This window comes from Coregonus clupeaformis, chromosome 34 (genome assembly GCF_020615455.1).
Source record: "Coregonus clupeaformis isolate EN_2021a chromosome 34, ASM2061545v1, whole genome shotgun sequence".
NCBI lineage: Eukaryota > Metazoa > Chordata > Actinopteri > Salmoniformes > Salmonidae > Coregonus > Coregonus clupeaformis.
The window spans coordinates 29,538,330-29,558,670 of NC_059225.1; the positions used below are offsets into that span (position 1 = coordinate 29,538,330).

Genomic DNA, 20,341 nt, shown 5'->3' on the forward strand with positions numbered 1-20,341 from the left:
GCCGGTTTTCATCAAGGATCTCTCTGTACTTTACTCTGTTCATCTTTCCCTCAATCAGGTTCTTTGTCACCTCCCTGACCAAGGCCTTTCTCCCCCGATTGCTCTATTTGGCCGGGCGGCCAGCTCTAGGAAGAGTCTTGGTGGTTCAAAATGTCTTCAATTTTTTTGAATGATGGAGGCCACTGTGTTCTTGGGGACCTTCAATGTTGCAGAAATGTTTTGATACCCTTCCCCAGATCTGTGCCTCGACACAATTTTGTCTCGGAGCTCTACGGACAATTCCTTTGACCTCATGGCTTGGTTTTTGCTCTGACATGCACTGTCAACTGTGGGACCTTATATAAACAGGTGTGTGCCTTTCCAAATCATGTCCAATCAATTGAATTTACCACAGGTGGACTCCAATCAAATTGTAGAAACATCTCAAGAATGATCAATGGAAACAGGATGCACCTGAGCTCAATTTCGAGTCTCATAGCAAAGGGCCTGAATACTGTTTTCTATTTTTAATAAATGTGCAAACATTTCTAAAAATCTGTTTTCACTTTGTCATTATTGGGTATTGTATGTAGATTGATGAGGAAAAATCAATTTTCGAATAAAGCTGTAACGTAACAAAATGTGGAAAAAGTCAAGGGGTCTGAATACTTTCTGAATGCACTGTAAATGTCATCATGGAGTCTTTATACCTGTCATGCGCACACAGAAGGAACGGTTCACTTTATTGACGAGTCAGTTTTAAAAGAGATGATTGTTAATGGTGGCTTTCAGATGCAAATGTGTGCGTGTGTGTGTGCTGTCAGGTTCGATGGTTAGTTTGTAACACAGCAATTATGATTTTATCAAGCCATTACGCCTTCCCTTTGTTTGAAAAGTGCACCTTGATTGAATACACCATTTTGAAATGTATTTTGTCAATGTGCTGTCACTTCTCTTTAATGGGACATTTGTAAACACCTAATAAGAAAAAGTTTGCTTGCTTGTTTTTTTTCTTTGTTGTCATTTCATAAAGTGAGTAAACAACATATCCATTATCAAAATTAAATAAACCATTTACAGCTGAATATTTGGCTTAGTTTACTCTAAAACTAGCTTATTGCAACTTGCAAATAATTGACAATTAAAACGACAGTATATCCAGAGTGATGGACTTGAAAGGATAGCAATAAGTAATGAGTCGTTCTACTTTAAATATAGTTACATTGGCCTTGAATGCACGTAAAAACTCTTTCCAAATAAACTAACAGAAAAATATGCAAATTGGTCTGTCTAATCCGCAGTGGGCTTCTGCAGCACTCTGAAAGGCTCTCTAATCCTCCCCTTCCTCCTTCCATCCCTCCGTACCCCCAGCCTTCCACCTTTCTTCCCTCCCTCTGTCCCCAGCCATTACCTCAGCTCCACCAGGGCCTCACCCCCTCTGCTCGCTCTCGCTCTCTCTCTTTAGAGTTCAGGGAATAAGCCAATCACCATGAGGGTTCAAAGAGTTCCCAAACAGGGACCTTGACTTGGTTCTCTCGTTTTAGTCTCTGCTTGTGTGCTCAATAATGGAGAGGGGTTGTCTAGTGACTAAATTACTTTAGAAGTGAATTAAATAAAAAGTGTACATTGAGTTCATTTGTTTATTCTTTCTGACAGTATTTGTAAATTAGTCAAACAAATGAGACAAATAAGACAGATTCTTTCATTTGACACCTCTTCTTTGGTACGTACTGATAACCAACGTGGCTAGACCTGGGCACAGTTTGCTTGTAATGACACCGCTGGGCTGAATCACAGAGGTATGTAATTAGTTTATAGGCAGGACCATTGTGTTTTTATTGCTCTCATAAAACCAGTGTTTCTACCTCGTTTTCCTAATGGCCGCACTGGGCCTTGCTGTCGTCCAAGGACACATTAGATTTTGATAAGATAATCAGATGAAATGGAGCGGATCAGTTGAGCGAGCTCAGCTGGTGGAGAGAGCCAGGGGCACACGGGAGGCACTGTTCGACTTCCTCTGATCTACAATACAGTAGTACAGCTCAACTGATCACATGTTGGTGGCGGTGCAGACCAATAACGATCAGTCACACAATCCTGTACGTCGCATAACAATGTATCTATGTTGCTGAATGGCTAACATTGACTTTGTTTATTGAAAGGAAGTGAAAATAGAGATGTAGGAACATCAATCAATCACAACGCATCATTATACATTTCTAAATGTGGTGCTGTATTAACTCTTACTGTATTAACTCCTACTGTATTAACTCCTACTATATTAACTCCAAATGTATTAACTTCTACTGTATTAGCTCCTACTATATTAACTCCTACTGTATTAACTCCTACTGTATTAGCTCCTACTATATTAACTCCTCCTGTATTAACCTCTACTGTATTAACTTCTACTGCATTAATTCCTACTGCATTAACTTATACTGTAGTAACTCTTATTGTATTAACTCATACTGTATTAATTCATATTGTATTAACTCCTACTGTATGAGTGCCCTGTCTTTGTTAATATTACTAGATTTGAGCCCTCCTATGTTCCCTTGTGTCTTCAGATGGTGTGGGAGAGTGGCTGTGTGGTCATCGTCATGCTAACGCCCCTGTCTGAAAATGGAGTCAAACAGTGTCAACAGTACTGGCCGGACGAGGGCTCCAATGTCCACCATGTTTATGAGGTATAACAATTATCTTTGTTTAGGATGTGTTCTTTATTTGTTTAATATATTATTCATCTTTATTTTGATACATTTGGTAACTGTATTGTCCTTCCACATATCTGCTTGTAGTTGATTTGGTCCAGGGGTATCACTCAGAGAGAGTTAATACTGGCAAGAGGTTCTAAGCCCGTTCTAGTGATTTTATTTATAAGATTCTCACTCCTGTCCCTTGTCTCTGCAGGTGAACCTGGTGTCAGAACACATCTGGTGTGAGGACTTCCTGGTCAGGAGTTTCTACCTGAAGAACCTGCAGACCAACGAGACACGCACTGTCACGCAGTTCCACTTCCTTTCCTGGGTGGACCACAGCATCCCTGACTCAGCCAGGACCCTGCTGGACTTCCGTAGGTAGGCCACATGTGTCTCCGTCTGAAGGTCTGACCAATGGCTGCTCATTCTGTGTTCGCTTTGACCTAGGGTTGCAAAAATTCCGGTAACTTTCCCAAAATTCCTAGGTTTTCCAGAAATCCAGGTTGGAAGATTCCGGATTTCCTGCATATTCCCTCGTGATTCAGGGAATTTTCCAACCGGAATTTCTAGAAAACCTAGGAATTTTGGTAAAGTTACCAGAATTTTGCAACCTTAAAGGGATACTTCGTTATTTTGGCAATGAAGCCATTTATCTACTTAACCAGAGTTATATTAACTCATGGATATCATTTTTATGTCTGCGTCCAGTATGAAGGAAGTTAGTTTCGCAAGCCAATGCTAACTAGCGCTAGCGCAATGTCATTTCGTTAGCAGCTTCCTTCAAACTGCGTGCAGAGACATCACATTTTTATCTACGAGTTCATCTGATTCTAGATGAGGGCCTCATTGCCAAAATCCCGAAGTATCCCTTTAAGTATTAGCTTGTGATAACACTCCTTTTTTTGCTGCCATCCTGTCTACCTGTTCTCTTTGTTCCCTTTAACTCCTGTAATGGGTTTGTATAGTTGTTCCAGTAATGCCTCGGTCACACCGACAGTGTCATTGCTCAAAAGTTCAACATTCGCCTTCTGCTACCATTTCTGTCAAGCCGTCTACACATACAGTTTGATGCATACGTTCGATAAATCCAACGTATGCACCACACAGAACGCACTGCAACTGCCTCTGCAACGCAATGCTGCAAGGCAAACGCAGCGTTCCATTGGAAATGAATGTACTTCTGGTGTACCTAAAATGCAATGACGCTGTCGGTGTGATCGAGCAATACTTAATTGATCGTAGGGCTATTTCTCCCCTGCTCATGCAAGGCAGCAAATTAACCGTCCGCATGGCATGGCTTGAAAAAACCTTAATTCAAACAGCCAATTAAATGGGAAATGTCAAGCTAAAAAACCTGGGTGAATGGAGGGGAAAGCCAATGACTGTCTAACCTCTCCTCCCTGTTCTTCATCTGATGTGCGCTGGCAGAAGAGGCCCCCAGGGAAACAGCCTGAAAGGAATGGGAAATCCCAGTCCAAATGAGAATATGTCACAATTTAGACCAGTATGTTGCAAGCCCACTAATTGGAGAAGTTCTGCAGGTTAGAGAGAGCTCACCATGCTAAAGGGTTATTGCAGTCACACTAGATATCTAGCTCTCTTACTACATGGGGCCTCGTAGATGAGGGGAGACGGATTCACGCTCTCATGATGAGGTTTCCCTGCATGCTACTTCAAAATCAGTGTCACCCTCAGCCCAAGACGGAATTTCCACTTGGTCTAATGGTTAAGATCTTGGTTTCCCGGGCGGGAGACTGGGATTCAGATCCCACATGTGACACTCAATACACCACTCATGTAGCGGTTTTGGCCAACTATGAAATTAGCGGTTGCCAGTGTCATTTTTGTGATGTTGCAGCTAGTAATATGAGTCCAGTTGCATAGTCACAAAAGTGATCATTGGAAACTGTGTCTCTTCAGCCAGGCCTGTGCACACAATCTCTCTTTCCACTCCTCCCCTCAACTTTCTTCCCCTTAGGTTTGCATGATAACTCCCACCTACCCAGATCACTCTCAAACTACTCAAAATGCCTGGTTTATCTGATGAATTACCTGTAAAATGCATTTCATTTTCACCCTACTTTGTTTAACATTTTTCTTTCACAAACAAATCTTTCTTCATATTATTAAAAAGTGTGTATTTCTTATTCATTTAGATGTTCGTTTTAAAATCTGGAATTATTTGGAATATGGTTTGTTATAAATGTTAGGTCACAAAGATGACATAATATATGACATACATACAGTGCTAGTATGTCACCAATTACTGTATATCAAATGATATGAGTGCAAATAATATTCCTGTGTAGGGTTAGGGAACATTTTCCAGATGTATTATTTTTCTTCAGGAACTTCATTGAGCTTAGAAAACCCCCAGAATCTTGTCTAAATCACCTCTGATTTAGACCAATGTGGTCAATAGTTTCCATGGCAACATCTTGGTGTAGACGGCTTGTTGGCCCCCACTGTGTGCCTGTGGTGTGTAGCATTCATAATTGGGTTAATGCGTCGCAGATCATGACATCTCACCACCGCATCCATCATGGCAGTAAATACATGTCACAAAATGGTGTTTTAAATGGTGCTTCATTCATTCTCATTGTTCAACATGGACTTCTTTTGTCTTCACATTTTTTTGATTGACAACGGGACTCCAAAGGTTTACGCATTACAGACATTTTATTTTATATGTTTTTTGGTATATAAAGTACAGAATGCATAAGCAAAATGATCTCAGAAAAACAGCTGCCTCTAAAAGTATAAACTGAATTTGTCCAGATCAGTGAAATACTTTAAGCAGCCTACATGTGACCCTTTTTGCGATTCATCCACATATTTAAATGGATTCTACGTAACTATATGACTTTTATCAAATGTTATAGTGTACTAGCAAAGTTGAGCAGATGTTTGCCCAAATTGCCAAATGTTAAAGTGCTCCATGTTTTATTTACCTATATTGTTGTGAAGCGTGATATTAATAGCAGACTCTTCTTTCATTACAGAAAGGTTAACAAGTGCTACCGGGGTCGGTCTTGTCCAATAATAGTCCACTGCAGGCAAGTATACTTCAATAATTATAACCTTGTAACGATGCACAGGCTGTGTGGGTGTCAGTTACATTGCATGACAGACTGAGAAGGCATCAGCATGCTTCAGTTCGGCTAGCCGAAGTCGGCTAGGCGAACCGAACGAGTCTGCTCGCATACTCCCTTAAAATACCTTTGCTGATTTTTTTTAACAGTTTGTCCATTTTGAGACGCCATAGCCTTCCTCAAAATAATCTAAGATAACTCAATAAATCTGTCATTAATTTTGACATTTTTGCAGAGGAGATCTTAGTTGCACAATTTTACATCTAACTAAGATGTTTGGTGCAGTATTTTTCAATGAAATAATGTGCATGAAAACGAGTCGTCTCTCGTTGAATGACAACAAGTACTTTTTTGAAGAATCCCTACTGTTGACCAATGACCGATGAAGAGGCGTAGACTTTGGCTCCAAACTTCGGCTTGTGTGTCCGAACAGCCGGAAAAAAACTCACGAAGTCCAAAACGAACAAAAACGAACAAAATGTCGTCGTAATATATGCACGAACTCTACCGAACTGTTTCAGCTGGGAAGCATGCGGACGCCTTTAGTCAGACTTACAGTTACAGTACCTAAAGTATGGATCTATTTTTGGGGGATTTTTGTTAGTGAAGCTCCACTCGTTATTTAATATGGCAGGTATTTGCCTCCATATCTTTAATAGTGAGTAGTGTTCAGTCATGCATGGAGAGGGTCTGTCTGTCCGTTCGTCTGTCTGGCCATAGAGGTCTCTAGATGAGAAGCAGTGGATTAATGAAACAGTGGCGCTCCTCACGCCTCACGCTGCTCGGTCTCTCTCCTGTTCTATTGGCTTTGCCTTTATTAGAGAGATGGTGCATGCCTTGTTTGCAATTAACATACAGACAGATTGAAAGCCCGGCGGGCACAAAGAGAGGCTTTTCATGCAGTTATCTCTGGTGAAATGGAAAAGCAGGCTCTCCAAAGCTGCTCTGCTAATGGCCTCTGGCCTCTTCAGCTCCCCTCTGCTCCTGAGGAGCCTGCATGCTGCAAGCTGCATGCTGCACGCTGCTGCTTTTAAAAGCTTTTGTCCCTTATAACGTCAGTTCCAAATCAGTCCTCTGAAGTATTTGGACCACACATGCATGTGTACACACACACACGTTCTTTTAAAAAAACGTACAAAATTATAATTCTAATTTGCGTGCTGATAACAGCTTTGTACTCAAGGGTTATTCAAGCTTTTATTAATGTCCTATGATCTTTAATTTAATATCTTATAAATACCTGCTATTACTCGTGTGTACTTATACAATAATATCTTTGACTTTTTAAACGCTCAGTTAACGCTCTTCTCATCATTTGTATTTTCCTCAAAGACTTTACAGTAATAATGCAAGAAAATCTATAATGCAAGAAAGTCTAAATGAGCTAGGCCTATTTGTTGTCATGTAAGAGGCAAACACTAACTGTGGTATTGATTAAAGCTGCTTTGTGTTCTTTTTCTGCCTCACTAAAGAGTGCCTTCTCCTCTGGTTGCTTTGCAGTGACGGGGCTGGCAGAAGCGGAACGTACATTCTGATTGACATGGTCCTCAATAGGATGGCTAAAGGTAGGAGTCGATGGGCCTCTCCGTCTCGCACTCTTTACTGCTTGTGTGGAGACGTTGCCATGGCAATGGCAAAAAACATTTCAGCTAAAGGTCTTGGGATGCATTAGAGGGTAACTGAGTAAGGCCTCTGCTGAATACTATGGGAGGGCTCTTCAGGAAGAATGGGAAAGAGAGAGAGAGTGATGTAGAGAGAGGTGGGGTGGGAGAGAGGGGGGTGAGGGAGAGAGAAACAGTGAGAGAGAGGGGATGAGAGGGAGAGAGAGAGGGGGTGAGAGAGAGAGAGAGGGGGTGAGAGAGAGAGAGAGAGGGGATGAGAGGGAGAGAGAGAGGGGATGAGAGGGAGAGAGAGAGGGGGTGAGAGGGAGAGAGAGAGGGGGATGAGAGGGAGAGAGAGAGGGGATGAGAGGGAGAGAGAGAGGGATGAGAGGGAGAGAGAGAGGGGGTGAGAGGGAGAGAGAGAGGGGGTGAGAGGGAGAGAGAGAGGGGGTGAGAGGGAGAGAGAGAGGGGGTGAGAGGGAGAGAGAGAGGGGGTGAGAGGGAGAGAGAGAGGGGGTGAGAGAGAGATAAATAGCATGGATACTAATAACATTCACATATGTATTTATTTGTAATTTCGTTTTAAAAGGTACTTATTTCAACTGTTGGTTTTTAACCATCATTAATGTCAAATTCATTTCCCTGTGAAGGTCAAGTTAATTTATTATAATTATAATGTATATATTCCAACTGAATTTGGTTTCTCACAACATTCAAATATTGGTATACTAATCGACATGAACAACCACCTTTGAATAGGTTCTCAGAACGTTATGCGCATATAGTATACTACACCAGGCTCGGTTTTGCATAATCAGAAATAACTCCAGTAGAGTGTACAATAGATGCCACCTGCCCTCCCACCCCTATCAGAACAGGTCATCCATACATCTGGCCCTGACCCTGTCCTCCCCTTCCCCCTGCTCCATAGCTTTGGTCTTAATGGGGCATCAAAGGGCGGAGTCAGGGTAACATGGTCCTGCTGGATGGAGGTCTTTCTCAGGCTGTCACACACATCCCTGGTCTGGGTCCTGGGCTAGAGGTTTGTGTTAGGGGTTTGGACTGGGGCTGTGGGCTGTGGGCTGAGGCTGGGGCTAGGGGTTTGGACTGGGACTAGGGCTTGGGATTTGACCTAGGGCTGTGGCTAGGGGTTGGGACTCGGGCTGCAGTGTTTTCCATTAGTGGCAGCCGTTGGTTAACCAGTCGGTTACCTTTTACACTTCATATTAACTAGGCTACTTTTCATTTAAAGGTTTAAATTCACTAGTCCGTCGATCCCTCTCACGCTACAATTAATAATATGCATCTTCTTGCGCTCTATTGATAGTATAGGCGTCTGTCAGTCACAAAGCGAGCGATGACAGAGAAACGAGGTCTGCAGTCTTTCCCGCCTCCTGGTACAATTTTGCACTGTAGTTGGTTGCAGTCAAATTTATTTACACAGAGGGAGAGAGCATGATGCTCGTGGATTTGCATGTCCCATGTATGTAAGTGGTAACGATGAATCGAAATCCACCTAGCCTAATTATTGTTTTCTGGAATATTCATTTATTTTCTTTTGCGTGTTTCACATAGCCAGCCACATGGAGTCATGCTTTGACAACTGAACAGCAAGCGTTGACTAGTTTATAAAAGGTGTGGAACTGACTGAATAAATCTCCTGTATCCCTTTGCCATTCTTAAATCATGCAACATTGTTATATGTCCATGGTATCGCATCAGGACAAGTAAACCAAACGATTTCCTAGGTTTCCTTTCCTAGGATGTTGGGGTTTGCCAGACAGTGACGCTAATTGAGTGACTCTCATCTCGTCAGTCAGTGTAGCCTACCGAATCGCATCGGTGAGAGAGCCATTCATTTGGCTCCCTAATTTGCATAGGCTACTGGTAGACCTAGGCTTTTTGGCGATTATCTGCAGATAAATTATGAAAACATTCGTTTTTATTTATTTATTTATTTCACCTTTATTTAACCAGGTAAGCCAGTTGAGAACAAGTTCTCATTTACAAGTGCGACCTGGCCAAGATAAAGCAAAGCAGTGCGATAAAAACAACAACAACACAGAGTTAAATATGGAATAAACAAAACGTACAGTCAATAACACAATAGAAAATCTATATACAGTGTGTGCAAATGTAGTAAGTTATGGAGCTATGGCAATAAATAGGCCATAGTGCAAAATAATTACAATTTAGTATTAACACTGGAGTGATAGATGTGCAGAAGATGATGTGCAAATAGAGATACCGGGGTGCAAATGAGCAAAATAAATAACAATGTAAATAAAAAGGTATTTAAAGCTGATCTACCCCCTAAAAAACAAAAACAAAAACAACAAAAAACTATGTAAATAACAATATGGGGATGAGGTAGTTGGGTGGGCTAATTACAGATGGGCTGTGTACAGGTACAGTGATCGGTAAGCTGCTCTGACAACTGATGCTTAAAGACAGTGAGGGAGATAAGTGTCTCCAGCTTCAGAGATTTTTGCAGTTCGTTCCAGTCATTTACAGCAGAGAACTGGAAGGAATGGCGGCCAAAGGAGGTGTTGGCTTTGGGGTTGACCAGTGAGATATACCTGCTGGAACGCATACTATGGGTGGGTGTTGCTATGGTGACCAATGATCTAAGATAAGGCGGGGATTTGCCTAGAAGTGATTTATAGATGACCTGGAGCCAGTGGGTTTGGCAACGAATATGTAGTGAGGGAATAGTTGAAGATGGTGAATCATCACTGCAGGAACAATAGATAGTGGAGAGCCTCATTCTGGTCCAAATATGATAATAAGGGCCTTCACGGAATCCAGGCATTAAAATGGAATTCAACAATTTTCAAAAATGTATTGCCCTTTGTAGGGAATCAACTAAATGTATAGAACATTTATTAATTAGTCCAAGTTTATCATAAGACATTAACAGAATGCATCAGTGATTCGTATTTCCTGCAACTTTCTGAAGAGGCAATGAGAATGCCCTGTCTGTGTGTGTGTGTGCGGTGTATGCGTCTACCACTTTGTGTAGCCATTAGCGATGATGCTAATGAAAACAGTATGGCAGAATGATATCATGATTATTTTCATCAATCCAGTGGGTATTTGTTTTGCAAACTCTACCAGTACATCACTGGGCCAAGCTTCCTGCCATCCAGGACCTCTATACCAGGCGGTGTCAGAGGAAGGCCCCAAAAATTGTCAAAGACTCCAGCCACCCTAGTCATAGACTGTTCTCTCTGCTACCACACGGCAAGCGGTACCGGAGCGCCAAGTCTAGGTCCAAGAGGCTTCTATCCCCAAGCCATAAGACTCCTGAACATCTAATCCAGTACCCAGACTATTTGCATTGCCCTCCCCCCTTTTACGCTGCTGCTACTCTCTGTTTATTATCTATGCATAGTCACTTTAATAACTCTACCTACATGTACATATTACCTCAATTACCTCGACTAACCGGTGCCCCTGCACATTGACTCGGTACAGGTACCCCCTGTATATAGCCTCGCTATTGTTATTTTACTACTGCGCTTTAATTATTAGTTACTTTTATTTATTTTTTTTGGGGGGGGTGTATTCTTTCTTAAAACTGCATTGTTGGTTAAGGGCTTGTAAGTAAGTATTTCACTGTAAGGTCTACACCTGTTGTATTCGGCACATGTGACAGATAACATTTGATTTGAACTAACAGCCTCTTGCTAGGTGCACACTTGAATTAGGGTTTAAATTAAACTACACCCAAAAATCTAAATTTCTCATATTTTTCCCAGAGCTCAAAAGTGGTCTGCTGATGTGGTTTAAGCTTTGCTGTGGACTTAGAACATCCAATTTGGTGGTTTTTCGAGAGCGAAAACCTGAAAAAACAGGGAAAACAGAAACCTGGAAACCTGGAAAAACTAAACGGAGAAAACGGAATTTGGGAAAGAACAAAACATAATCAGGCAAAAAAATTTAACAGATTTAATAGGGCCGTAGCTAATGATAATTATACATTTAGGCTATGTAAAATCAGAAAGTTATAATACTTAAGACTGATATAACTCCTTTATTTTTTCAATATAATATGGGCTATTTACTTCATTTTTCTGTTTAATAAAATACATAATTTGAAGAACCAACATAATTGTGACAATTCATATCTTACAATAAAACTGTAAATAAGACTTTAATCTCAAGAGAAGACAGGTTAAATGTAAAAAAAAAAAAAAAAAAAAGAATGGTCTCTTACTTAGAAGACAGTCCTGATCATATAGGCCTAGACCTAGACAATATCCAAAACAATTAACAATACACTGAATTCATACATGTTGTAAAGTAATGTCTTTCTACACATTACATTACATTTTACCACAACTAATTGTTTCAATCTGGGAGGTAAACTCAATAAAGTATTCAATAATAATTTTGCTTTGTATTTTGGATAGAATCAAGGCATTAGAATATACCAGAGGCCACCAAAATAGAGCTACTTCTGAAGAAAAAAAATCCCCCCCCAGACCCTCCCGGCCTGGGTGTGCCTGGTTGGCTACTTTTTCTATTTGGCTGGCTACTCTATGTATGTATGGAAAACACTGGGGCTGGGACCAGACCCACAGGTTTTTGTTATGTTGAGCAATGAGCAACCCAGAGTATGAGCGGCCTTTCCATCTTTGTCTGGTGTGAGTCTCATCTGGTCTTGAGGAGTGTGAGGCCTTGTGTTTCCAAACAGAATGAAAAGCCCAGAGGCCCAGACATAAAATCCCTCGTTCTCCTTCCTCCCCCTCTTCTTCATCTTCTTCTCTCCTCCAGAGTGTGAATTGTACACAAGTATGAGAATTTCACTCCAAAGCCTTTTCTTGTTTGAGGAGTTTCTCCCCTCCTATACTTGAGAATCCAACCCTTCTGAAACATGAAAGTATTGGAGCACTTTGAGCTGGGAATCCAGCTGCATAAACTGGCTCCCTCCCCTCTCTCCCCATTTTCAAAAAGTCTTTAAGGGCTTGAGGATTTCTCTCCCTCTATTTATTTTTTAGGGGATTAAATCTCAAATGAGCCCCTCCAACTCGCCATTTATTAGAAACTCGAACAATAGTCTGGTTGTTGAAGTCATACAAGCTAAAGGTGAAAGGAGATTTCAAATCAGTGTTCATTGCTAGTTGGTATCATTCTGTTTGTTACTCAGACATAACATACTGTAGCTCACATAACTTGCTGAGTTTTAAAATGACACAACAAAATGAATTGTACGGGGAAGGTGAACTACATCACATCCAGCATATTAATTTTTCAAAATCATACGAAGTACAGCAAATTGGCTTGATTTTGCACACATCATTCTGAAATCTGATTCTCTACGATATCAGAAATGTAAGCTTCTGAAAACTTGAATCACAGTTGGGCATAGTGCAGTGGTGCTACTACAATGCATGGTTCTAATTTAAGCGGTGCACAGTTTCTTTGATTGCATCATTCATTGTACAATATTCCCTGCTCCAGAAATATCTCCATGCATATATTATTCTAGTGAAAACAGTCAGTGGCTCCTGGCCAAGTCTTTCGAGGGATGAATGTAATAATTTTCAATCACCGTGCCGTTCCAAAGGGAGCCGGTAGAAAGGAGATTGACAGATGTGAGCTGGATTAATCTGCTGCTTTGAACTCAGTCCAATTTGTGGTCTGTTGCAGGTGCTAAAGAGATTGATATTGCCGCTACCCTGGAGCACTTGAGAGACCAAAGAGCCGGCATGGTCCAGACAAAGGTAAGGTCCCTCGCTCTGAGCGGGGGAGAGAGGGGGGGGTTCATGTCACTCACTCAGAGGTGCATCTAGTTCACGGGTAAGCGCATAATGACATGAGCCTTACGGGAGATGAAATGATCAAGCGATTCATAGGCTGCTTGAAATTATCAAGACCATTTCTTTATTGGAGGAGCTATTTTGAATTATGCTCAGTCAGTTCATATTCCAAATCACAAATGAGGAGGTTTATGTCCACAGACACTGAGGGCTGGTTTCCCTGACATATATTTAGCCTAGTTCTGGATTAAAAAGCATGCTCGATGGAGAATCTCCGTTGAAAGAGCTATTTAGTCCAGGGCTAGGATTAATCTCTGTCTGGGAAACCAGCCATGAGACCTCAGAGTTTCAGAGCTCCAAGATGATGTAAGCTAAGTGGTTGGCCTTTTGCAAAATCCAAAACTCATGTAATTCTTGTTTGCCTCTAGAATTTAGAGTAGCCTCTTAACTCCAATTCCCCTGTTCTTTAACTAAAATAATCTAACTCATTTTAGTGAGGGAGGTTTGAAACATCTCATTACAATCAAGTGGGTTCCCTGGAGAATTTCTGTGTTTAAACAGACCATGCTCTCTCATTTATGAATACTGAATTATTATGATGGGCAGCGAAAGCTTTTTGTGTCTTTTAAGACGGACACATTTAGTTCTGGAAATATAAATTAAGTCAAACTCAAGGCAAAATTAGGCTGTATGACATTTGTTTTCTAAAAGACTGGAGACTTCCTGAATGTTTTATTTATGTAATTTCTATTGATTTAATCCAGCTTTCTCTGAATCCCATTTACCATTGACTCAGGTCTCTGATTGGAGCTTGTTAGGGAAGTTTTAATTTAGGCAAAAATAAAAGTTTCAAGCCTTTTACTAAAACATCTAAGGGCAAATTAAATTACATCAGAGAACTAGCATTATTATTGATGTGGTGCCTCGCTGTTTCATGAAGAGCATAAATTGTAGATTTTAGTTTTTAGGACAGCTTTTAGCTGTAAAATATATACAACATTAGCTGTTCTGGTCTTACATGTAGATAGAAGTGATAGATATTACAGCGTTGAAATATCACAAATCATTTTTACATTTTTTTTCATACCAATAGACAATACTTACTTACTCTATGCTCAAGCAAGTATCCTGTAACTTTGTGGTGAAGACAGAGGTTTGACTCCCTCCAGTGGTGGAAATGTAAAACCCTCTTCCGAGGCCACCATAATGCACCTTAAAGCTGAGATCTGCGATTGGGGAAACAGCATCTATCAATTTTTTTAATTAACTACAGCTATTAAAGGTCCTGTATAAAGACATATAAAAATAGGAACAACCTAAGCAAAAAAACTATTGACATTACTTGTTATAAAGAACTCCTCAGTATAGATTTTATTTTACCCCCGGCGAAAATGTGGCATGTTTTGACATATCTGAAGCAGGATTCTTGCGAACGCCTACCTCTCTTCAGTGAGTTTATTTTAGCGCCTGCAGCCTGAATGAGAGTTGAGTAGAATGTGAAACAGTGGGTCTTCAGGGTGAAAATCGATCGGACCTGTTGTGCTCTTCAGGGAGCACAGTGAGTCACACACACACACAAACACACACACACACACACACTTGAGAGAAGAGTTGACTTAGGCCTAGATTCAATCAGTTCAAGCGTTAACCCGCGCTAGCCAACACCCGCGTAGCTGGTGTTTTGGAGGTGTCGGAGGTGTAACTGCGTTGAAGCTGTCAAATCAGTGAGCAGCTGCTCGTGGTCATTGTCAAGAAGCCGCACCCGTTCCACCTGCGTAAGTTCCGAACGAGAAAGTCTAGGCTATATAGAAATAATGATACTCAAATGAAAAAAATGAAAAAAATGACGAAATCGAGGTGTAGATTACATCACACATGCCGGTGTTCAAACTTGTAACATGGCTACATGTGATTTCGACTAATGTGACTTGGTGCATGCAATGGCAACGTCCAGTGATAGGTATAACGCCGGGAGCCGCTTGTGGATTTGACAGCTCTAACACAGTTCCACCGCCAAAACATCAGCTATGCGGGTGTCGGCTAGCATGGATATTATTGAATCTAGGCCTTAGAAGCTTATTTAAAGACATCCCTGGCTGAGTCTACAGTGGCACTGACTTCACTCACACACTCAGAGAGGAAGCTCGGAGAAGGGCACAACTGCTCCCTCCATTGTCTCTGTAGCCACGACACAACAGGGGGGCATTAGACAAAGTGTCACTCTGATATGACTCACTGACAGTCCTATACCTTTACACACCGGACAAGAGGTAGTTATAAACCAGTCACTGAACAACTCTCTCTCTCTCTCTCTCTCTCTCTCTCTCTCTCTCTCTCTCTCTCTCTCTCTCTCTCTCTCTCTCTCTCTCTCTCTCTCTCTCTCTCTCTCTCTCTCTCTCTCTCTCTCTCTCTCTCTCTCTCTCTCTCTCTCTCTCTCTCCCTCCCTCCCTCCCTCCCTCCCTCCCTCCCTCCCCCCCACAGGAGCAGTTTGAGCTTGCGCTGACAGCCGTGGCGGAGGAGGTGAATGCCATCCTAAAAGCACTTCCACAGTGAAACTCGACGCCGCACCGTGCCACGTCTCGCTGCCTAAACACACGTTCCTCTGCCCACTCAAGTCTGACAGCTCGTTTATGTCCCAAATGGCACCCTATTCCCATAAAGCTCTGGTCAGAAGTAGTGCTCTATGTAGGGAATAGGGTGCCATTTGGGACATACATACCTATCTTCTCCTGTTTCTCTCTCCTCTGATTCTCTCGCTTTCTCTCTATCTCTCTCTTGGTATACTGATGAATGTTGTGCCAGATACTTGACCGACCTGGTCTTCTTAAGTGTGATGTATTCTGTTTGCAGTTGTTATCGAACATATGTTCCAGTACCACTTACAGATAGCTAGACAAGGTCACGTGTGTTCTCTCTCTGTCTTTGTGATCTGAATAATCTATTATACTAAGAATCAGATAATTGGTTATTGATGTGTGATGAATATGATATTGTATTCAAGGGCCGAACATCTGTGTCCTGTATATTGAGAAGATGCTTCAAGGAATGACGTTGAAGTGATCTTTGCTATTACATATTCTATGGCCCTGTTCAAATACTTTCTAAATGCATCCTTCCTTCCTTCCTTGAGGATCTGTAAGTGATATACAGATACCCAGTCTAAAACCCCAAAGAGCAAGCAATGCAGATGCAGAAGCACAGTGTCTAGGAAAAACTCCCTAGAAAGGAAGGAACCTAGGAAGAAACCTAAAGGAACCAGGCTCCGAGGGGTGGCCAGTCCTCTTCTGGCTCTGCCACCACTATATTACTTTCACCAATCCAACCAATGAATATCTGTGATAACTTTAAGTAGGAAGGAAGTATTTAAACAGTGCCGGTATGTGAGACTCGATTCAGTCAGATACGCTTTAGCCAATATCCGCATAGCAGTTGTTTTGACAGTGTCGGAGGTGGAACTGCCTTAGAGCTGTCAAATCCACAAGCAGCTCCTGGCATTATACCTAAAGTGGACATTGCCATTGGCTGCGCGGAGTCTCATGAACAGAAATCTCATGCAGCCTTGTTTACAAGTTCGAACCCTGGAATGTGAGATGTTATTTTGTTGAATTATTTTTCAATTTGATCATAATTATTTCTATATAGCCTACAATTTCTCATTGTGAACTTCTAACGCAATTGGGGGGGGGCTTCATGACAATGACTATGATTTGACAGCTCCAAAGCAATTCAACCTCCGACACCGCCAAAGCATTCGCTATGTGGGTGTCTGCTATCGCTGGTTAATGCTTGATCTGATTGAATCTTAGTTGTTCTCTTATGCAGACTGCATTTGTTTGTTATATACATTGTTTTGTATATGAATTTAATACCGTTAATATTTAAAATCACAGAAATGTAATGATTACAAATACACTGTGTACAAAACATTAAGAAGACCTTCCTAATATTGAGTTGTCTTGCCCAGTCACCCTCTGAATGGCAAACATACACAATCCATGTCTCAATTGTCTCAAGGCATAAAAATCCTTCTTTAACCGGTCTCCTCCCCTTCATCTACACTGATTGAAGTGGATTCAACAAGTGACATCAGTAAGGGATCATAGCTTTCACCCGGATTCACCTGGTCAGTCTATGTTATGGAAAGAGCAGGTGTTCTTACTGTTTTGTACACTCAGTGTAGAGTGAGCAATATATATATTAACAATATGATATGATATGATTAAACTGAATTATATTGGCATTATTAATATGTTTATTTTTTCCTCTTAATCGACAGAATATTGTGACTCATGTGTACAGGTAAAGTCCATGTATAGAATATAAATGATTGGAAGCTTGTTGTGCTATTAAAATGTTTAATGAACTTAAATGAAAATGTCAATGAAAACCGTATATTTTGTGTGGAAACTAAATTCGAACAGATTGATAATAAACCATAGAACGGTTGACCAGACATTTGTCTGTCATTTTTTCCACTAGCTCTTTAGAAAACATTCAAAGGAAGAAGTACCTATGGCATTTGATCAGTTGAATAAAAGCCGTCTTCTTTTACCAGAGGGTGAGTGCATTGCCTGAATACCAAACTTGAAATAAAGATAGATACCCACACACTGATGAATTCTCCTACAGTTTATTGTGCAACGTTTCCACCCGAAGGTCTTCATCAGGCTTAACCAACGTGAATAAAGCAGTGATATTTACAGAACATGCCTAGACAGATTAAATGATTGGCTCACCACCTTTTGTCATTTGAGAGACAGGGTAGGCAATGAAACAGAAAATCAGCCCAGTGTTTTACCCACTGAGATCCATTAGGGGGTAATACCAGGAGTGAAAGTTCTGGGCAGTGTAAGGGCTCGTCATACACCGTATGGGAGACAACAATCAGATTGTCTTCATTTCAATCTCAAATCAGTTTTGTGTAGCCTATTGCACCAAGAGCAGGGCACTGATTATCTTTACTTCCTAGGTTGTCATAGAGCTTTTCAGTTTCTGAATGTTGTTGAGAACATGGTGGGTGTCCATATTCCTACTCACAAGTCATTGCCGTACACTTGTGCATAACTATTCATATTGGAGCAGTTTACTCAGGATCAGCATTTCTACCAGACAGACGGAAGAAGAAAGGGAACCGGGGACAGGGATATTGCCCTGCAGCGCCAACTAGTTTAAAACCTTCATCAAAGTTATCAGGGCCTTGGATAGACATGAGAGACTGCCTCAGCAATCTGCTCCCCATTCATTCCCAACAGGCCCCTTTTTGGGGGGAAATCCTGGAAAGCATCCCAGCCAGCTCCCAGCAAACACTTGGGATTTCCGTATGCTCTCCATGGACAAATGACATGTTTGTAAGCTTGTTGTGTTACTCATCCATTGATCAGCAGGTGTTTGGTGCTGTAATAACAACCCATCTCTATGATTCACAGCCACAAAGCAGGTGCTTGAATAGCTGAGTAAGTTTTATAGTGTACAACTCTCCTTTCACTGCAATCACATCTAACTATCTAGCCAATCGGATTCCACCCACGATTGGGAATTTAACGTTCCACCTTGTAATTCAACCAAACTTGGTTTAATATACAAAATCAATTATTTTCTGCAGACTTCTTGATAATATCTAGAGGGGGCATTACACCCATGGGCCTCTCAACAAAAATGATTAATGTAATTTCCCACCAATTCAAAAACACTCACTGAACCACCGAACCCTAACACCAACCTAGTAATGAAGTCAAGAGCAATAGCACGGCTTAGATATACACAGAGGACATATTGATTGGTGAAATGTTGCGTTTGCTGAGACCAACCACAAAGTGGTGTATTAAGTGATTGAGAGTTAGCAGTAATTAAAACGAGGTAGTGGTTGAGAGTCGGAAGAGAGGAGAGCATGTGAGAACAATAAAAGGGTGGGTTGCTACAGATTATAAACTGGGTGGTTCGAGCCCTGAATGCTGATTGGCTGACAGCCGTGGTATATCAGACCATATACCACAGGTATGATAAAACATTTATTTTTACTGCTCTACTTACGTTGGTAACCAGTTTATAATAGCAATAAGGCACCACGGGGGTTTGTGGTATATGGCCAATATACCACGGCTAAGGGCTGTATCCAGGCACTCCGCTTTGCGTCGTGACTATGAACAGCCCTTAGCCGTGGTGTATTGGCCATATACCACTCCCCCTCGGGCCTTACTGCTTTAGTGTATTTGTATTTATTATGGGGTCCAGCAAAATTAAGGCTGTTTATAAAATGTTATTACAATTACATTACAATACATTCACAACAGATTTCACAACACATTAAGTGTGTGCCCTCAGGCCACTACTCTACTACCACATATCTACAACACAAAATCCATGTGTACATGTGTGTATAGTGCGTATGTTATTGTGTGTGTGTGTGTGTGTGCATGTGTCTGCGCCTGTGTTTGTGTCTCTTCACAATCCCCGTTGTCCATAAGGTGTATTTTATCTGTTTTTTAAATCTGATTTTACCACTTGCATCAGTTACTTGATGTGGAATAGTGTTCCATGTAATCATGGCTCTATGTAGTACTGTGCGCCTCCCATAGTCTGTTCTGGACTTGGGGACCGTGAAGAGACCTCTGGTGGCATGTCTTGTGGGGTATGCATGGGTGTCCGAGCTGTGTGCCAGTAGTTCAAAGAGACAGCTCGGTGCATTCAACATGTCAATACCTGTAACAGAGTGGGTTGTAACAGCATTTTAAGTGCAATTGAAAAGGTCTGAGACTGAAAAGGTCCACTCATCGTTCAGGGTTTGGTCTGTGTCTTAGGGACCTGCACTATTATCAAAGGATCATTGTGTTTTAAAGCTGCTTGTTTGGGGTCTGAGTGAGCCATGCACTTGAGGATAACTTTCATCTTTAACGTTGTTGCTGGGATAGATGCATTTTCCCATTTGATATCACGAATTACTCAATTTCTGCCCACAACATTCCAATGTACTCTTTGACCAGGACCTGTCACAGTCAGTGTAACCACATTGTGAAAGTACAAACAAATGCCTGATCGTTGAGTCAGATGGACCTCAGTCACACTAGACTAGAGGAAGCATCCTAACTCAAACAGTCATCTGGAAATGTTAAAATCCCTAATCGCTTTGTTAAACCAATGATCATAAAAAGCTATGCACTATTTAATTTTGTAATATTGAACTATTTGAAACATATTAATCCTCC

At 41.3% G+C, this 20,341-nt stretch overlaps 1 protein-coding gene across 2 annotated transcripts in view; it reads left to right on the top strand.

The window, feature by feature from the left end:
* Positions 1-15,842, top strand: part of LOC121549989 (receptor-type tyrosine-protein phosphatase N2) — a 285,296-nt gene extending 269,454 nt beyond the window's left edge. Inside the window, exons 17-22 of one of the 2 annotated variants that reach the window (XM_041862031.2) lie at positions 2,550-2,669; positions 2,893-3,059; positions 5,684-5,737; positions 7,274-7,338; positions 13,030-13,103; positions 15,621-15,842. In XM_041862031.2, coding sequence (XP_041717965.2) covers positions 2,550-2,669; positions 2,893-3,059; positions 5,684-5,737; positions 7,274-7,338; positions 13,030-13,103; positions 15,621-15,692 — 552 coding nt within the window. In that variant the 3' untranslated portion in view covers positions 15,693-15,842. Of the gene's footprint in view, positions 1-2,549; positions 2,670-2,892; positions 3,060-5,683; positions 5,738-7,273; positions 7,343-13,029; positions 13,104-15,620 lie in introns of those variants that run through there. The other variant, XM_045210537.1, reaches the window with a different exon arrangement.
* Positions 15,843-20,341: the final 4,499 nt, after the last annotated feature.